Source organism: Rhipicephalus sanguineus, chromosome 5 (genome assembly GCF_013339695.2).
Source record: "Rhipicephalus sanguineus isolate Rsan-2018 chromosome 5, BIME_Rsan_1.4, whole genome shotgun sequence".
In the NCBI taxonomy this organism is placed as follows: domain Eukaryota; kingdom Metazoa; phylum Arthropoda; class Arachnida; order Ixodida; family Ixodidae; genus Rhipicephalus; species Rhipicephalus sanguineus.
The window spans coordinates 128,212,449-128,231,409 of record NC_051180.1 but is presented as its reverse complement, the minus strand read 5'-3'; the positions used below and the strand labels follow the sequence as shown (position 1 = coordinate 128,231,409).

At 45.0% G+C, this 18,961-nt stretch overlaps 1 protein-coding gene across 1 annotated transcript in view; it reads left to right on the top strand.

The window, feature by feature from the left end:
• LOC119394234 (probable cytochrome P450 49a1) overlaps positions 1 to 18,961 on the top strand; it is an 82,054-nt gene that overhangs the window by 57,291 nt on the left and 5,802 nt on the right. Inside the window, exons 4-6 of the mRNA XM_037661521.2 lie at positions 3,292 to 3,493; positions 8,735 to 8,894; positions 12,313 to 12,482. Coding sequence (XP_037517449.1) covers positions 3,292 to 3,493; positions 8,735 to 8,894; positions 12,313 to 12,482 — 532 coding nt within the window. The remainder of the gene's footprint in view (positions 1 to 3,291; positions 3,494 to 8,734; positions 8,895 to 12,312; positions 12,483 to 18,961) is intronic.

The window sequence follows — 18,961 nt, the reverse complement described above, 5'->3', positions numbered from 1 at the left end:
CATGATATCTCGGGAAATATTCCATATTTTATTGTGCGATTTTGCCTGATTAATAAGAAAGCCTCTGGCCTTCACTACATACGATTTCTACCCTGTAGTGTTTGTTACTAATTTGTATTTAAGTAGCAAGCCTATACTGGGATGTAAAATGAAATGTACCTTTTCTAAGACGCAAAAAGCAGTATGACTGTGAAATCTGGCAAGCTAATTTCACTTGATAATGGCAATAACCTCTTGCTCTAAAAAGGAGTTCCTACATTTATCTCACAAGACAAAAAGTGTTGTCCTCACATGTCACATGCCGTAAGAGAGACTTTCCAATTAATAATTTTCTTCTTAATTACAAATCCCACTGTTTTTAAAAATTTAGGTTCAGGCTATCAGGGAGGGATTTAAGTATACTCTGAGGCAATTGCAGCGCAATCGGTCGAATAATTTTCCAGAAAGGTACATCAAGCTTCGGAAATGGTCAAAAAACTGATCTACAGAAGAACGCGCCTTTATGTTCCAAAACACGCGCGGAAAGTGCTCACAACGTAAACCAATGACTACGCTACAAAAGCATTACTGTTGCGAAAATTTCCAATCAAAACTTATGTAAATGGGATGAAATGAATATATTGTTACAAGCCGTGACCAACAAGCAGGAATGCTCCATCGAGTCGATGAAGACGACGATCGCAATAGCGCTCGCGTTGTTGTTGTTGTTGTTGTTGTTGTTGTTGTTGTACGCGACCTAAACTTATTTATCACAAAAAAGCACATAGATACAGAAGTGATGATGGAAAACAACATGTAAACAAGTCCTTGCATCTGTTAGAAGGCGCGCTTTTAGTGCCATTCTAAATGGCTTCGAGCGCTTCTATGCGCTCGCCAATGCACGGCTTTGTTCCTTAGAATGTATTTCGTTTTTTAGTAATGAAATAAAAAAAATCACTTCTTTTTGCGTCTAACATACCCCCTTAACTTGGACATTTCTGTGGCACAGACATGAAAAAAAATGCTGGGAACAAATGAATAGTTCCCGTAGGAGCTCCTGACCAGGAGTATACGGGGTAGCAAAAAATTTAATTAATTATGGTATTGTGTAACATGACAACTGACAGGAATACAGTACCACGTTCTGAATGAAGTGTAGTTAATGAAAGCACCATATTTAAAAAAATATCTTTTTACTTGCGAGGTTATTGCGAGATAAATCCTGTTTCACAGTTAGTTGAAAAATAGCATGGGACAGCCCCAGCTGGCGCCTCACGAAAGATTTACAGTTGATAGCTTGCGCCCAGCTGTTCTGGTTGTGTTTTCCTGTGCCTCCGTTAGTGTCCCCCCTGTTACGCCCATGCAGAGCAATACTCCGCAACCTACGTCAATGCAAGGAAAGTTCAAAATCCTATTTCACTGCAGGTGTAGTTCATTCCCAAACTGTTGAGTCCTTGCCATTGTTCAAGTGTTAATCATGGAAATAGGCTCGGCAGTAAAGGCAATTGTGAGTCGCAGGACCAAGCCGTTTTCAAAAAGTCGTTAAAATCTCGGAATGCAAGGTGAAGGGCATTTAGTTTTAATGAAGAGCTCAGGCTCGCGAAGAAAGTGGGCTACTGAGTCTTTTTCAATACTGTGACCAGTAAGCCCACCCTCTTTTACTGCCGGTGCCAAGCCGACAAACAGTTGCGCAATCTGAATATCCGGGCTTATACTTTAATTTTTGCTGTAAATCACGGCATGACTTTTATTCAACACCTAGTCTGTGCCAGTCAAGTGCTGGTGAGTGCGTGTTCAACAAACGTTCACTATACGCCTTCTAAACAAGGCGGCCAAGTTGGTGATTTGAAATTACAAGGGTAAGTTACAGAATTCACAAGGTGCGGACTTTTGCCGACGATGCAGCGTGTAAGCGCTCCTCAGGCCAGCAGCCACGGCATCTCGCGGCGAAACTTCAAGTTCCTCACTATTCGACCCCATAGTTTTGCCGCTAGATGACGCTAGCGCCAAAACAGATGACGCCGCAAAGTGATGCCATATATTCTCATTGCGTTTTCGTTTCTAAGAGTAAGCGAACAGTTTGCATTTTTTTTTCTATCTCAATATGCACAAACACGTTGCAGAAATCATCCCTTGAAAATAATGAATTAGACCTAGGGGACATATGTCTGACAAGGAGTATTCGGAAAAGACGAGTCAAGATTTCAATAGGTTTCGTATTTTCGCGCGACATAAGCTGCATTTTCGACAATCGTTCAAATAATTTCGCTGGTTCATGCGGTAGTTGCAGTGGAGATCGATTAAGACGCATTAAAAAATTGCTAAACTAGCTGCTCTGCCTTAAATGACCGAAGCACGGCGGCAGTTTGATAGCTACAGCGATCCTTAAGAGTAAAAACATGCTGCTGACTGCAAGCAGTGAACTCTGCCATAAATGACATAATTCGCAGACGTATTTTTTAGATAAAGGAGCAACGAAACAGTCTCTTTTACCTGGTTAGTTCACATCTATTTGCGCAGTGTCACTAATGTAAGCTTACAAACGCTCACCTACTAGTTCCGTTCAATTGAATATCAACCCCTAACTGTGCACAACATGTGCAATCATAAAAATAAGCAAGCGCCACAGGCAGTCATCAAAATAATTAGGTGGCGCAACCTTGAAAGAGACATCCCTAAATAGGCACCTCACAATAACTAGGCAGTTGACATAGCGAGAACCAACATACAATCAAGCCAAGGAAAGTATAGGGGACGTTATTTGTAGTAATTATATAAATATGAAGAAAATGTCTATTGGTGAGCTGCCAGCTCGTAGAAAGCTCAATTGCTACGTGACGGCAGCAGGGGAATGTTGGGTGTTACACACCCGCCGCCATGCCTACGGGGGCGGCGCGCTAACACTTCCAGGTTTGAATGCACAGATATACCCCATAAAGTAGACGGGGGTACGAGCGCCGCCGTAGCTCAATCGGTAGAGCATCGGACGCGTTACTCGTAGGTTGCAGGATTGGTCCATGCCGGCGGCATGTTTCCTTTTCATTCACTTTAGTTTCTACCCATTTATATCATAATTACTACAAATAACCTACACTATACGTTCTTTGGCTTAATTGTCTGCTATTTCTAATTAAGGTTGGGTCTAACAAAGAAAAACGAGCCCTTACATTTCCCCTCTTTCGTTGATATTGTTATTATCTCACCTAAAACATATCCAGAATAACTGACTTCGCTGCATTGCGTTGTGCTGGGGAATGTGACAGACTGCAAGATGCCTTGGGATTTCTCTTCTTTTTTTCCAAAATGCACTAGGCGTGATGCTGGCATCCGCCGATACCCGAATAGGCTGCCTGGCGGATCCGCTTCCTGAAGCATCAGACGGCGCGGCTTTCCTGCAAGACATGAACGACGTGTTCGGCTGCCTGCAGATCTTTGGGTACCGCTTCCCGTACTTCCGCTACTTCCGCACGCCTACCTGGCGCAAATTCGAGAAGTCCATGGACGCATTCACCCTGTAAGTAACAGCAGGAGACGTCATATCGGAAGCCGCGAAACCGTTCTGGTCATTGAATCTTTCTTAACGGCATATAGACCGATATTCTCATGAGGGAAAGATTTGTTGTGCAAGAATTGGATGTTAAACTGCGACTGAGGCCGTCAAATACGATGGCTTCCATTTCCCTAGAAACCCTTTGTAGTGTTGTGTTATAGATGGCGTTTGTGACGGGGCGATATTATTGAAATGCGTGTTTGTAGGCAGATACCATTCCAATAAGCGAAAAAAAGTCGGACTGCTGTTGTTGAAATTTTCATGCACTACAAATGGCTCGCGCTGTCCTGGAATATAGTAGTCAGTGGGCACGCAGACTGATAACATGAACTAGCTGGCGGTTAAGAAGCCTGAGTTTACCTCAACGTACCATGCGTATTCTTCTACCTAAACCACCAACATATTCCACAGGACACATACACAAGTAATGCACAAGTCTCTTCGAGAACAGTGAGGAAAAATTAGCTTGAACTGCCACAAATGGAGAAAATATGAAAGATGGGTAGTGAGATCATTATAAAATTTCTCAGTAAACTCGCTCTGAAATCAGGAATTTTTACTTTGCCTGAGCTTTAAACATGAACTACATTGTATTATAACTTCTTGACATCAGACCAACGCAACACAATGAGGTATCCCGTGAAGTTCGAGGAATGGAAGTATGAACACAGTTTTTTAAATGTAAAGATGAACAGTTCAGTATGAGAATAACAAAAGTAGCTCTTGAAAATAATAAAAATTCTGGTATGTCAAACCAAAACCACGATAGGATTATGATGCAAGCCGACGTGGAGAACTCCGCATTGATGTAGACTACAAGGGTGTTCTTTAACGTACACACAAGTATAAGTACATGCTGTGGGTCGGCGTTTCACAGTCATCAAAACTGGGGCACCCTGGCATTGAAATAGAACCCGCGTCATCGACCTTAGCAGCGAGGTGCCTTAGCCGCGATGCTACCCCGACGGGTTCACATTCATAGCAGGCCATACTTTGCCTGCCGCCAACTTGGTGTTTCTGGCAGTGTGCGTGCGATTATATTTGCCCCGAAGCTGTCGTCGACTTTAAGAAAAAAAATCCAGGAGTCCTTCCCCAGTCGGGAAAATGGGGCAACCGAACCTTCACGTGTGCGTACCTGACCTACTGCTTTTCTTTCTTTCTCTCTTTCTTTTTTCAGTCGCACTGCGCAATGCTCTCTCCTAACTGTTCCCTTCCTTTATGTCGGCATTGCAAGCTTTTTGCACCTCACGGCATTTTGCAGTGCCTCTGAGATCGGCCCCTCCTCCCGTGTAGGGTAGCAAACTGGGTGCGACGTGGTTAACCTCCCTTACTGTTCTTTTCCCTGCTCTCTCTCACTCTGATGCCGGGAATAGGACCTTCATCTTCGTGCACAGCAGCGCAACACTTCAGTTGCTGCGCACAACAACGAGGGTCGTGAGTTCATATACAGGCAACAATGAAATGTGGCAACGTAAATCGACAAGTCACCATGATGAAATCAGGTTGCCATATCAGAAACGCCTGATCCCCGGCAAGCCCACGGTCGAGAGAACATCAATTATTACAAAACAGCGCATACAGATTGAGCATGATCCGTCCTTTAATATAGTGGGCGCTGGACCTTTTATGTCTCGTTTATTGTCTGTAGGTGTTTTGCATGGGCAAATAACGGACGTGCAGGGTACGGAATTGCACGATCAAGCCTGTTAAGACAACACGGCGCGTAATTCACAGGTATCGCGGTCATACTTTTCATGTCTGCTGGCCTTGATGTCCCCGTAGAAAGCCACGACTTCGCTGTGCCTACAGGTCTATATTTCACGATATCTACAGGTGGCGTCAGTTAGAAATTTAAAAGGCAGTTACATTCTCTGAAACAACAACCACGGAGGCTTAATAGGGCCCTCGCGCGGAACAAGTAGAACGATACATAGTGATATTGCCCGGGCCTTACTGTGTAGCGAAGCAGCGGTACTCGGGTCCCCCACAACGCAGGCCCATTCCTCGAATGTGGGTACTTTATGGCATCCATATTCTCCGCGAGGTGTAGAAGACAATGCGAATCTTTATTTGCGTCGCTATCTTCTGTAATGCTTCAGCGGCATTGGGGAAGCTTGTACTAAGTTGCGCAAGGCTTGAAACAGCAAAACTGGATGATTCCGTAGTTTAATATGGTTGCTTCTAGGTTGTTGCTCGGTTTTGGCTAGGTTAGTCACGACACGGATGTCCAATCTCCAGAAGGGAGCGTTCGCACCTCTAATATAGATCTACGGGCACGTCGTCGTTGGCGTAGGGTTTCCACCGCTTCGGGCTCTTCTCGCAGCCGCCGGTGCCTTTCCCGTTCCCTAGTATGGTAGCTTCGCACTGGCCGTGCCAAGCCTGAAAGAAGAGCGCAGCTAGGTGGCCTTCTCGAAACGTGGGAGGCAAAGCGCGCCTCAGAGGATCTGGACCAACAAGGACGTCTCATCGCCAGGGATAAGGTGGCAGCGAATTTCTCTCTCTGCTTCTTTCTCTCTCTTTTTGTGTTTCTTTTTATTTCTCTTTCTCCCTCTTTCTATATCTTTCTCTGTCTTTCTATCGTTTTATGTCCTGACTTTCATTATTTATCTCTATCTTTCTCTATCTCCCTTAGTGAACCAGTGGTGAGTATTGGGGTTTACCCAACTTCTGTGGCACATACCCGTTGATAATGATGATAGTTTCCTGGTAGGTCCCACAAATTTCGATTAGCTTCATCAACTTCGCTTTTAATTTGACGAAGCCGGCGGCTGGGGCGCAGCCGTGAATACAGGCGTGAATACAGGCTTGTGCGCAGCCTGCGTTGGCGGCTGCGCGTAAGCCGCCTGCTCTGTCATATTAACAGCGAAGGGAGCACCTGCATTCGCGTTGGTGACGTGGTGTTGGTGACGTGGAGGTCGTAAGTGAATAACTCAGCCAACGACTCATGCAGACCACGCCGAACCTCCTTTTGGAGTTGTCTAAGTGGTAAGTCAGCGTAAGGTTTTATTGTAGCTGGCCGCGCCCCGTGGAGTGTTGTTTTCAAGCGTAATCGATATGGCGCCTTCCATATTCCTTCAAGCATTCGTGAGCATCCGGAACGGTCTCATGGAAGGCGTACTCCGCAACCACCGAAATGCGAGTTTGTCGCAAAATTATCACGAAGCTGAAATTTCCTGATATCTCTATTTCGGTTCTACACTTGCCCTGCAGAGGGCTCGTGTTACAAAAGTCACATTTTCGCTGCAACGACGAAGCAATGAATGCGATCGCAACAAATTGGAATGTCACACGAAGAAGGGCAAGTAGCTTAAAATTTGTTGCGCGCTGCTCAAACACGAAACAGGGCGCATGGATACAACGCACAGGTATACACAGATATACACAGGAGGAGCGCGAACTATCAACTATCACAGTTGTTATTTCAACTAGCCCCTACTTCGGCACTTCTTCTGAGAGCTCACACCTTTCGCAAACACAGCCGCTGCAGTGAGTGAAATGACCTTCGTGCGGTCTATAGCTTGAACGCAAACTTTGCGGTGAAAGCACAAGACGTACAAAGCTCCCCCTTGAAGACATCAGCGCCGAGCACGGGTGACTACGCCCTGTATGTCAAAGCGCAAGTCGGAAGCGCACATCCCAACTCCGGCGAAACACTAGAGAGATTAAAATTGCGGACCTAGAAATATCTAAACCACCAGGGTGCATGCGCAGAACCGAAGCCACTCTTGGGCTCTTGCGCTCGCGTTGTCCCAAGATCCAAAAATCGGAAACTATATCTTGGGCCGCCAGCGAGACGACGCAAACGCAGCGCGGGCAACGAAGTAGCATGGGCCGCGTGTCGCATAATTTTAGTTTCACCATGTGCGGCATCCTGTGCGTTTTACCCAACGCCGCCTGCGTTTGATCCTACTCTCAAACGCTGCTGCTCCTCCGAACAAAAGTGGAGCCTAACCAACGCAGCAACTAGTGGGGCGGCGACGGCCATTAAAGCTCGTCCTCCACGCCTTCTCGCAGGTGATAATGAACCCGCTGAAGCACCTCCGAGCTCTGATTACCGCTAGCGGTAAATGGCGTATATAAATGGCTCGCCGTCAGTATGCTAAAGGGTGTATACTGCGTGGTCGCAGGTTCGAATCGCGATGACGTACTTCGGAAGATTTTCCTTCTGAATTATTTTTATTTTTAGCTTACACACACACACACACACACACACACACACACACACACACACACACACACACACACACACACACACACACATATATATATATATATATATATATATATATATATATATATATATATATATATATATATATATATATATATATATATATATATATATATATATATATATATATATATATATACGGACACATATACATATACGGGACATGAGGGCGATGGCGATGGCGACGGCAAAAAACCAGCTGGGTATGTCTACATAATTGCTATCGCGATAGTATATTAGTCAAAGTTTACTTACTGTTTCTTTTTGGTGTCAACGTAAGAGAATGCTTGCCTTCAGTGTCCATTCAGGGTTGATAATGCACAATGAAAGCAGTAACACTTGCGATGTACCGGTCTGAACATAACGAAGATACGTTAAACGTGAGATGGTTGTAGTGGATTACTATGCTCTCGATGCTAAGTCTGACGGTCATGGTACAGGAATTTTTCGAGTTCAATCAACTAGTGCCTTTCGTAATATGCTTTGCCCGAGCGAACGTTCACATGCGGAGTTTATAGCTGGTGTTTGCTGCTGATGATATGTCGCTTACGAGAGAAAAAAGAATGGAACGAGAAAAAATTACACTGATGCTCCGCTCTCGCTCTTCATTGGTAACATCGATGCTTTGTTTGTTTCAACATGACTGCTCTCCAACTACCTCATCTTCGAACACTGCTACAATGCATGACCAAAGCTTTGTGCTGCACATACGTACACTTGGCGAGAAGAGTTCACGGGACATGGTCTCAACGGAAAGTGTGAATTTCTGCCCGAATAATACATCAGTCTTTTAATTAGATGAACAACTTTACGTCTCACAAGAACTGCTAGAAGACGAAGCTGTTACTTAAAGGCTGCTCCTAGGGTAAACGAAAATTTAGATTTCTATATGATCTCGTGTCCCGCGAAGTTCTGTAGCCGATTGCGCATTATCACGTTATAGATTATAAGCGGTTTCACTTTCCGCATTTCAGGCGACTTTTCAAGCACATCCAAGAGGCCGCGAATCGCCTTCAGACGAGACAGAGTGATCAAGAGTACACTATCCTGGAACATCTCTTGGTGGAGAAGAAACTGGGCTTCGGCGAAATACTTTCCTTCATGAGCGACTTCATAATGGGCGGCGCTGACACGGTAACACAAATGGATATTTTCCTTGTAACCATGAGGAGCCCACACGTTCGCTGTCCATATCATTTGCACCCTAACTCATATAAAGTGCGTCAGCATAGCAGAACATTATCTTTGTGACTCTTTTAATGAAGCGATTGCCTGTCTAGCTTCATCGTCAACGCGAGGGAAAAATTCAGTTTGCCCCCCCTTTTCCCGTCAGGGAAAAGGGGGGCAAAAGAAGCTCGGCGCGTGTGTCTGACGTACTTTCTTTCTTTCTTTCTTTCTTTCTTTCTTTCTTTCTTTCTTTCTTTCTTTCTTTCTTTCTTTCTTTCTTTCTTTTTTACTTTTCTTCTTTCTTTCTTTCTTTCTCTTTCTTTCTTTCTTTCTTTCTTTCTTTTTTTCCTTCTATCTTTTTTTCTTGTCTTCTTTCTTTCTTTCTTTTTTTCCTTCTAACTTTCTTACTTTTCTTCTTTCTTTCTTTCTTTCTTTCTTTCTTTCTTTCTTTCTTTATTTATTTCTTTCTTTATTTCTTTCTATCTTTCTTCCTTTCTCTCTTTCCTTCTTTCTTTCCTTCTTTCTTTATTTCCTTCTTTCTTTCCTTCTTGCTTTCCTTCTTTCTTTTTGTTTTCCATGGCATTGCGCGATTCTCCGTCCTGCTTCTTTCCTCTACACGGGGGATTCGACCTTCATCCTCATGCTCAGCGGCGCAACACTTCAATTTCTACTGGCAACAACGACGGTCAGGTGTTCATGTAGACAACAATTAAAGCTGGCAGCGTGAAATGAAAATTCATGTCGATGAAAGATGATATTGTCATCTAACAAACGGCTGAAGGCCCACAAGCCCACGATCGAGGGAGGATCAATTATTGGAAAGTGGCGCATAGAAATGCACATGGCACCGGCGTACTTCCGAGGGTCGCATTTCTGTCGCAGGCGCCGGTTTTCTCGAGTACGACATCGAAATATGAGTCGTAACATGCTTGGCTTGAATACAGGGTGTGTGGCTGCCTCAGGAAAAGCAAACAAAGCCACGGTGAACAAGGCAGTTGATACGTCATGGCCACGTGATTGCAGTCTTTGAAATAACTGGCGTTACAATGTTCTGTGAGAGAGAAATTCATTTTTTTCGACGTCTTGATCCCCTTCTTACGCTAGGCTGAATAGTTTTTCTTGACTCAGCTTCTTCCATAAGCACAGTGAGACCACTTGTTTTTCTCTGGAAATGTGTGCATTATTAGAACGAACCTTGAGCTGGATCTCAGACGAACGCTAGATCACGAAATAAGTCTACGAAGCTGCCATACTATGCCATTTACTGAAAAAAAAGCAACGGTTCTTTGAAGACGCTGACCTTTTTTTTTACTGCCTGCTTAGTTGAAGCTTTTGCAAGTAGTAGAGGCACAATTTAATTAAGAAGTGCACTCATGGTTGCGCAAACTATATCGTAATAGCCAAAGGAGTGACGAATATTCATTTCTCTGTAAGCCCCATTTAAAACTCCCAGGATTCCTTATGAAATCATCTAGGACGACTTGAAGGTGAAATTCATCTTTTTCTTTTCTGTCGACGTTATGATGGCGTCACAGGGTGATGTCACTAATGGAATCAGATCACACTGAGGCCATTTGAGCTTTGTTACGGCGACCGCACAAACGCACATTCATTTAAATATGACTTTTGACAGACTTATTACTTAGCTTTTTTTGCATCATTCGTGTTGACGCCGAGGCCGGTCTCGCAAGGTGTCGTCATTTACGCCTAATCTCAAAGACGCCGACGCAGGCGGTGAATTTTGATGAGGAATCTAAGGCTTTCGCCTTAGAAATAATAGCGGCTCCAGAAGTGATACTTAATCAGACAGAGTGATTTTTGCTGGGTATGTTTGCAAACCAACAGTTGATTTTAGATGCGTGACGCTTACGCGAACCTCTTCGTGTTTTGCTGGCCGTGCCTGCGACTGCTCCATTGCCATGAATGCCCTGACCGGCCTCTGACTGGAGTTAATTCAATCTCTGACATCTCTTTCCTCGAACACAGTCACATGACGCGCTAACCATTAGGCCGCCACAACACGCATGCTTCTTGCGCACCAGCATGATCTATAGCTCGTTTCTGCACTGCTCCTGATCTTGGAGAGGTGCCGTGGAATGCTGCATCACGACACAGACGAGGGCCAACAGTTAGCACTCCGGGAGCGGTCTCTACCTACATGACTTCGCCAGCAGAAGTCAAACATAGAGGGGGAAGCCGGCTAGCCCCGGTGGCTGATGGCCACTGGCGGAGAGGGCGAGGAGTCGTGGCAGCGGTGAGCGGCGTGAGACAGTCGAAATGGCACCGATTGCTTCGCGTCGCACATTCGTTCTGCTTGCCTGCGCGTCAGAAGCCGCGTGGGCGCTAGCATATATGTGCTTCGAAAAAAAGGCCGGGTACTCCAATCAAATGGCTCCAGAACCCAGCTACCCTCTTTAATCTCCTATAGGTCGAGTAATAATAAAGGGTGCTTTGCATTTTTCGCCTCGCGGGACGTCAACAAAGCCTGACAGATCAAGAGAAAGTTGAGAAACGGAAGCGTCGCGCCGATCGAAAACGACTTGGATATATATCCAAGCGAAGCTTCGCTGTTGGTAGGTTTCAATAAGGTACGGCATATCTGCCCCCACTCTTTTCAGTAATCTCTATACCTAGGTAGCTAGCCCATCATTTGGAAGTAATCGACAGTTGTCCAACAAGGAAACTGCCACGTCTGTAGTCCCTCATTCAACAGAGAACATGTCTTCAGATTCTTAGACAACTTCTGTCGTCAGAACATTGGCTTCCAGCTGAGATGCACTTTTTCCAATTGCTGTCAAGTACTTTAAATCCTGACTCTAAAGGGAACTATTTGGCTGCCCTCGGGAACACAGCTTCAGTTATTCGGAAGATAAAATTCTACTTAAGAAATATATGAGCTGCCCATCTTCTTGGCTTCTCGCACTCGAATATTGGTCCCAGAATATTTTCGTCTTTATTTGACGCTTATCCGCAGGGGTACACATAAGTGTTGGCCGTATAGGCAAATAGCTCTCAATGGTTCCTACTGCGGAAATTGTGACGTTTTATACCCAATATATGCATTCAGTAACAAACTGTCGCTGCTTTCTTCGAGAAAAAACTCTTGAGATATAAAAAGAGACTGGCTGCAAATATAGCCATGGTTCTGTACTATTTGTTGCAAAGCTGCATGAATATGCAGCTGCGATGCACTCAAGAACATGATGTTTGCGAAAAATAGAGCTAATATGACAGTCCTCTGAGTCCCCTGTAAGGTGCGCTTGTAAGAGAAGGCTTTTCTGCATTCGAAATGTACCTCAAAGGAAAAGAAAAAAAAGAGTGCAGTTTCAACGGTTGGGGCCTTTGCTACGTGTATGATTATTATGCCTCTCTTTTCTATTCTCAGACTTCCAGCTCTGCTACATTTTGCGTCTACAATTTAGCGAGAAATCCAGAAGCACAAGAAAGAGCACGCCAGGAGGTGTTGTCCGTAGTGGGCGAAAACTGTCGAGCTGTGGAACCTCAGCATCTCACCAACTTGCCATATGTGAAAGCTTGCCTTAAGGAATCGCTAAGGTAAGAGGGAAATGAGCAGATTCTCTATAGTTCCATAAGCACATTCTCTATAGAAAGTTTGGGCTAAGGGGAAAGATGAGTTTGAACAAAATGTCAGCTAACGTTGCCTTTTTAAAGTAGAACTTTCCCATTTCATGTATGGGTAGTTTCTGAATAGAATTTGACGTCAGGTTTCGAGAAACACATCCAGAATGATCTCCAGAATGTCTGAAATGTGGACGCCGATTCGCAAATACGGGTTTTGTTCCACGCTTATGCTTAACAAATGGTGACCGCACGGGGTGCCTCACGAAGAAAATGCTTGCGACCAGTCACGTCTATAAAGCTCATGAACATACTTATTAAAATATTTCAAAATTTCAGACGAAAAGAGTAATGTGTGGGCCCGGCCTCTAGAGAAATGCCCGTGAGTCGCATGCGGGCCGCGTGTTTGAGACCCCTGCTCTATAGAATGTGTACCTGAATTGCGCATGCTCACAAGTGATTCAATCTTTGTGTATCTAGCAAATACACTGGCGGAACAACCACAAAGAATAACGGAAACACAGCCATTGCTTCGCTTTAAGCTTCCTTTCGCATTCTGTAGAATGCACCGGCAGGACAGTAATGAATGCCCAGCAACTGCCCAAGTCATTGGAAATCTTAATATGAGCAGCGTTTCCTGCAGATAAAGGGCAGAAAAAGGCATTACGTGTTGGTGGCTTTAGATCTTTTTCTGTGCACAAACAATATATAGACGAAGATAGCCTACGACTCAAGTCTTTAAAGTACATTTGAAATCTTGGGAAATAGGGCGCTCCTCCATTCATTACAACTTTTATGCTAACGGTTATCATGCTACAAATGGTTATCATGCTACCACACTATTCCTTCGCTTTTTAAACACTGAAAGTTACTGTCACGTTACTCAGACGGCTCGGCACACGGTGTGGCCATTTGCCAGACAATGCGTCAGCCTATATTACTGAAAACAAACAGGTCTAACCGATATCTTAGTAGATATTAGGAGAAAAAATTACGCCATTCCCCGCTAAAGGGGACCTTGAGGCGATGCGAAGCCGGAGCACTTGCACGATTGTGTTGCGTTAGCGTTCGTTGGGCATGTTACCGACCTCGCGTCGTGGAACGCGAAGAGGAACGCTACGCGCGTCTTGTCTTCCCTCTAGCCTGGCCGTTAATTCTCACAGGGCGAGCGGGGAACGCGGTCGACAGGCGCGCGAGAGGGGGGCAGCGTGGGAAAGGAGAGAGAGAAGGGGAGGGGACGCGCATGCGCTGGTGCTCATCGTGGTGTTGCGCAGGAGAGAATTTCGGCATGTCTAGCCCGCGTTTCAGAGGAAGAGGGGAGAGGGGGAAAGGGGAGAGGGGGAGTGGAGAGGAGGTGTGTGGAGAGGGTATGCGCATGCGCAGTAAGAGTGGTCACGCCGCACACCACCAACCACCACCACCACCACCACCACCACTACCGGTTTGAACTCCGCTATAAGATGCTTCGCATCTAAAAAATCACAGCATATCCACGGAGTGAATGATGATGAGTGGGCGAAGCTGCGGAGGTTCATCGGTAAACCGTGAATCGTCCGTGAATTCTGCCCAGTACATCATCACCGACGTGAGATCGGGCGCGTTTATACTAAAGGTTCGATGAGTTATGACGACTTGCAGCTCACTTTAATTTTACATATACGCTGTGAATTTTCATTGTTTAGAAAACCATTGCTTTAGAAAACATCTGGCGTCTTTCGTTAAGCAGCTGGCGTCTTTTCGTTTTGCTTTAGAAACATCTGGCGTTCTTTCGTTTTGCTTTTAGAAAACATCTGGCGTCTTTCGTTGGTTTATTTCATCAATCAACGGCGTTTTTAACAAAATTTTTATTGTTTAATCACGCACAGGAGAAATCTCACCAGGCACTACCTTGGAGGTAAACAATGGCTGCTAATGGGAATGAGAGACAGAAGAAGTCGGCTTTAACTAACACTTACACTTCTACTAACGTTTTCCTACTGTAACATGCCAATGGCTGCTTATGGGGAAAGAGACAGAAGAATTCGGCTTTTAGTTAACGCGCACGCTGCGAATTTTTTATTGTTCAACAACGCACAGGAAAAATCTCCCACCGGCACCACATTGGAGGTCAAGATCTGGTACTAGCGTTACGACTGGTTACGCACTACGACTACTACGACTACGAGGGACGAACGGATGCCGCCTTAAGGAGCTTCGCCCCTAAAATCTCCCACCGGCACCACCTTGGAGGTCAAGATCTGGTACTAACGTTACGACTGGTTACGCACTACTACGACTACGAGGGACGAACGTGTGCCGCCTTAAGGAGCTTCGCCCCTAAAAGTGGACTGTGCATATAACCGATGTCCCTTAGGGCGCGTTCACACTGAGACATTCGGCGGCGAGAGCGCGCGGAATCCGCTTCGGCGGCAGCGAGATCCGCCGGAAAATCCCTTTCCGCGTCGATCGGTCCTGGACCGATTTTTGCGGCAGCTGCCGCCGGATTCCCTCACCGCGAACCAATCGGAACGCGAGTAGAACATTCGAAAATGGTGGCGTGCTTGTGATATTGCAGTCGTCGAAGCCCGCAGCAACAGCGAAGTCTTTCGTTATCATCCTGTAGCTTTTGACAAGTGCCAAGTGTTGTCACGATTATCATCTTTGCAATACACCATCGCGATCTCGCAAAACGGGTAGCATTATCTCGGCTCGACCAAGCTTCTCGCGGCTTGCAAATCAGGGCGAACCAACCACGACTGCTTGCGTCGTTTCTTGTTCGGCGAACGCATGTTTCTCCTCGTCAGACATCACCAGAAAGTTCCTTTCCAGCAGGCCCAGCAGTTCCACGACCCTGCTCCTGTTTATGCGCTTCGCCATAACGAAACGCTTACACAACGCAGAGCGCGTCGATGCCAGCGTTCCTTCGCGCGAAGGGACGATGACAACTAGGCGCCCTAGTTTCGGCGGTGCGGTTGCTAAGCGGTGTGAACAATGTTGAATTTCGGCGGCGCGCGAATTCCGGTCGCTGTGGCCGGCGGATTCCCCAGTGTGAATGAGCCATTAGAGCGTCGGAATCGATACCAAGAGATGGAAGGCGCTGTCTAGGACGGTAAAGCATTAGGCGGAGCGAAGAAAAATGAGAAATTTGCACGCATAAAGTGGAATCAGGCAGGGTGGGTTAGAAATTAAGAGACGCCTTCGTCCTGCTGTGGACATAGGCTGACGACGACGATATTAAGCTGATTACAAATATTTTTTTCATCTTGATGTCGAAGGCAATCGCTTAAAGGATATAATGCAACTATAATTTCTTCCTTGTACAATTTTTATCGTGCAGCTTGCAAGTAAAACTATACGGATAGGCTGCCAAGCTCAATAGTATAACCAGATCCAGCCCGGTGGCTTTTGAGGATAACTTAGATAGATGTGGTCATATATATTTGGCTCCATCAACAGTGCTGGTTCCCTCTCCGGCTCACGTAAAGGTGCGTAAAGGTCACCATTTTGCTCACCTAAGCCCCATAGTCAAAAGCACGTTACTGAAAATCGATTCTATTCTTTTACGAGAGCGTTACTTGGCAGGCATGTTGTGCGTGCGCGTGTACCTCGTTAACATATGGTTGATGTAGGTATGTATGTTACATTAACTTTTGGTAGCTGATGTTAACTGACAGTTCTGTCAATACAAGAGAAGTATAGAATTGTGACTGTAGCGCAGCTGAAAGCGTATCTACACATGCCTGACTCGGCTGCTGGCACCACGAGTACAGCAGATAACAGCAGACGTCATATACACATATTTGTACATATATAAGTAAGCTAGTTGAATAAAGTATAATAAACAAGAGTAATTCAAATATGTACAAACACAATAAATTTATTCCGAATATTTTGGTAGAACAGCAACAAATCAATCAATTGAAACTACTAAGTCGTAAAATCAATGAAATTATGTAGCACTTCATAAAAAAAGAATACTTTCCGGGAAAGTACTCTTGTGATTTCTTATGCGAACAACCAGTACGAACCGCTGCACAGAATAGACCCGACGTGTAGCTTTCATGTGCCGCAGGGATTAACCAGACAAGATGAAACTTGCATTCACCGGCTGAGACTCGACGTTGCCTACACGAAATACTTCAAGCACAAGATCAGGCAGTCGGACTCACCCACGTGCACCACATGTAACTCTCTGGAAGACCTAAAGCACGTACTCTACGACTGTTCCCATTACGACGCACAACGACAGATTCTGAAGGAGGCCCTTCATTTGCAACGCGGCTCGAGCTTGGAGCTGCGGCACCTTCTCGGCCCGTGGCAAGACAACAGTTGTGCGATGCGCAGCACAAAAGCGCTTTTGGCGTTTTTGAGGAACACTCAGCTTAACCAAAGCCTGTGAAGGACTCTTCTTATGTATATATGTGTGTTTGTGACTGTATGTACTATTTGTGTGTATATGGTGTATATGTGATCATTGTATATACCATAATCACCCGACACCTGGAGTAGCAAGCCAGGCGACAAACCAGGCTAACCCCTCCGGGCACTTCATTAAAGAATCTTATCTCTCTCTCTCTTCTTCCGAATGTTGAAAGAGTTGCACAATGTTTCTAAATATCTGATAACGCATGTTCGTCATTAGGGAAATTGAGTATCTGTCAATGTAATAATTCATTTTACGTAGTTTGTTCGTGTTTTCGCCTCAACAAAGTTACTAGATCTTCATGTGTAGTTACTTTTGGCATTGTTGTATAAGGAAAACAAGTTCTCGTGGCTACTGTTAAATTCCAAAAACAAATTTCCGATCATTTTTGTTCGTACAGATTCCTGTTATTCAACATACGGTCCTATTAAAAGTACTCAGAAGTGTGTTCACACTTCGAATGGTCGACAATATAAATACACATTTTCGGCGTCCTTATGGGGCTTCCATATTAGTATTTCAAGTTAGGTCCTAAACAAGTGAATCATAGTGGAGTCTGGAGTTAACAGCAGAAAAGCACAGCTCACGCTTATGTATTAAAGGCAACAATGAGCGATATTTACTTACCATGCCGATTAATTTCGCTCTATTACGGTTGATATAATTAACATGATGAGGCCACCGTAAATTATCATCAAAAAATACTCCCAAGAACTTGAACTCGCAAACTCTTTCAAGTGATTGCTATTGAAATAATAAATAAGAGTCAGAATTAACTGGCTTGCTGATTGGAGCGAAAACCATATGCTTTGTTTTGTTGATATTGTCACGGGGTCGCGACTTCGACGAAGCAGCAGTCGAAGTGTCCAAGATGAAACTCTCTATTTGGCCCAACTAGTGGCCGGGAAACGGAAATTCAAACTACAGCAATACACACTGTACAGTGATAGCGGCGAACAGAGCGCCGGCCGTCGATAAAACTGAACCGCGGCAAGGCGTGTCGGCATTTGTGCATGCGGCGCCGAACATTCATGCCATATCGCTGCGGCCGCGTAAGTTCGAGAATGAACTCATCTGTTCGCGTTTGCGCGCTCAAGCATAACAGACGATCCTAAAATAATCTCGAATGTCCTCAGCCATTCTGGCGCGGTTGGCGCAAGTCAGCAGCTACACGTTTAATGGGCCGGTAACATAAATCATACAAAGAAAGGAGCATGTGTGACAATACTTAACCTTAGTTGAATAGCCGATAACCATCCAGTTATTCATGAGAGGAAAAAGAGTAGAGATGTCAGAGGAGATAGAAGACATTCGTGTCGTCGGCATAAAATACGGTATCTGGAGTCTCTGCTATTGCCGTGATATCATTAATATAAAGAAGAACAAGTGTGGTTCGTAAAAGTAAACCCACCTTGAGGGACGCCACACCTAATACCTGCAAGACCTTATAGACCTTATGCAAAATTGCTGCCATCTGTCGGAGGTTTGACGAAGCTACCGATGCGACGCCATGTTGGAGGCTTGTGTCCGAATCATATTGTTGTCGCTGATATAACTTCCTGCTCGTATCTGCTTTGATAGCAGGTAATCGGTGCGTAAAAGCGTCAGACGCGTGTGTAAGGGTCAGTACACGTTACCGGCATGTACTAGTTATTACGCTGACAGTTATTACCTGTGAAGAACTGCCTCATAACGAGAAGAAGGTACGCTTGTCACCGAGTCACATGTAAGCCTGTCGTTGAGAACGAAGCTTTGCGCTAGATTATAAGTTTTGTCTGCGTGTTTTCAGTGCAGCGAATAAAGCGTTGTTAGCTATCGGAATATCATGCGTGTAGTGTAGGATGGTTGGGACGAGGCTTTAGCGCGTGTTACGGCTAGGGACAGCGATGACGGTAAGAAAGTTCTGTTGACCCATTTTAAAGCGTATTTCATAAGGGACAGCCTACGTCCACCCGATGTATTGTGCATCAATTTTAAGTAAAACGGTGCCCTCTTCTTTATTTTTGAAATAAAAAATATTTCGCTGCTGTAGTCACCGGCGTATGCTATGCAA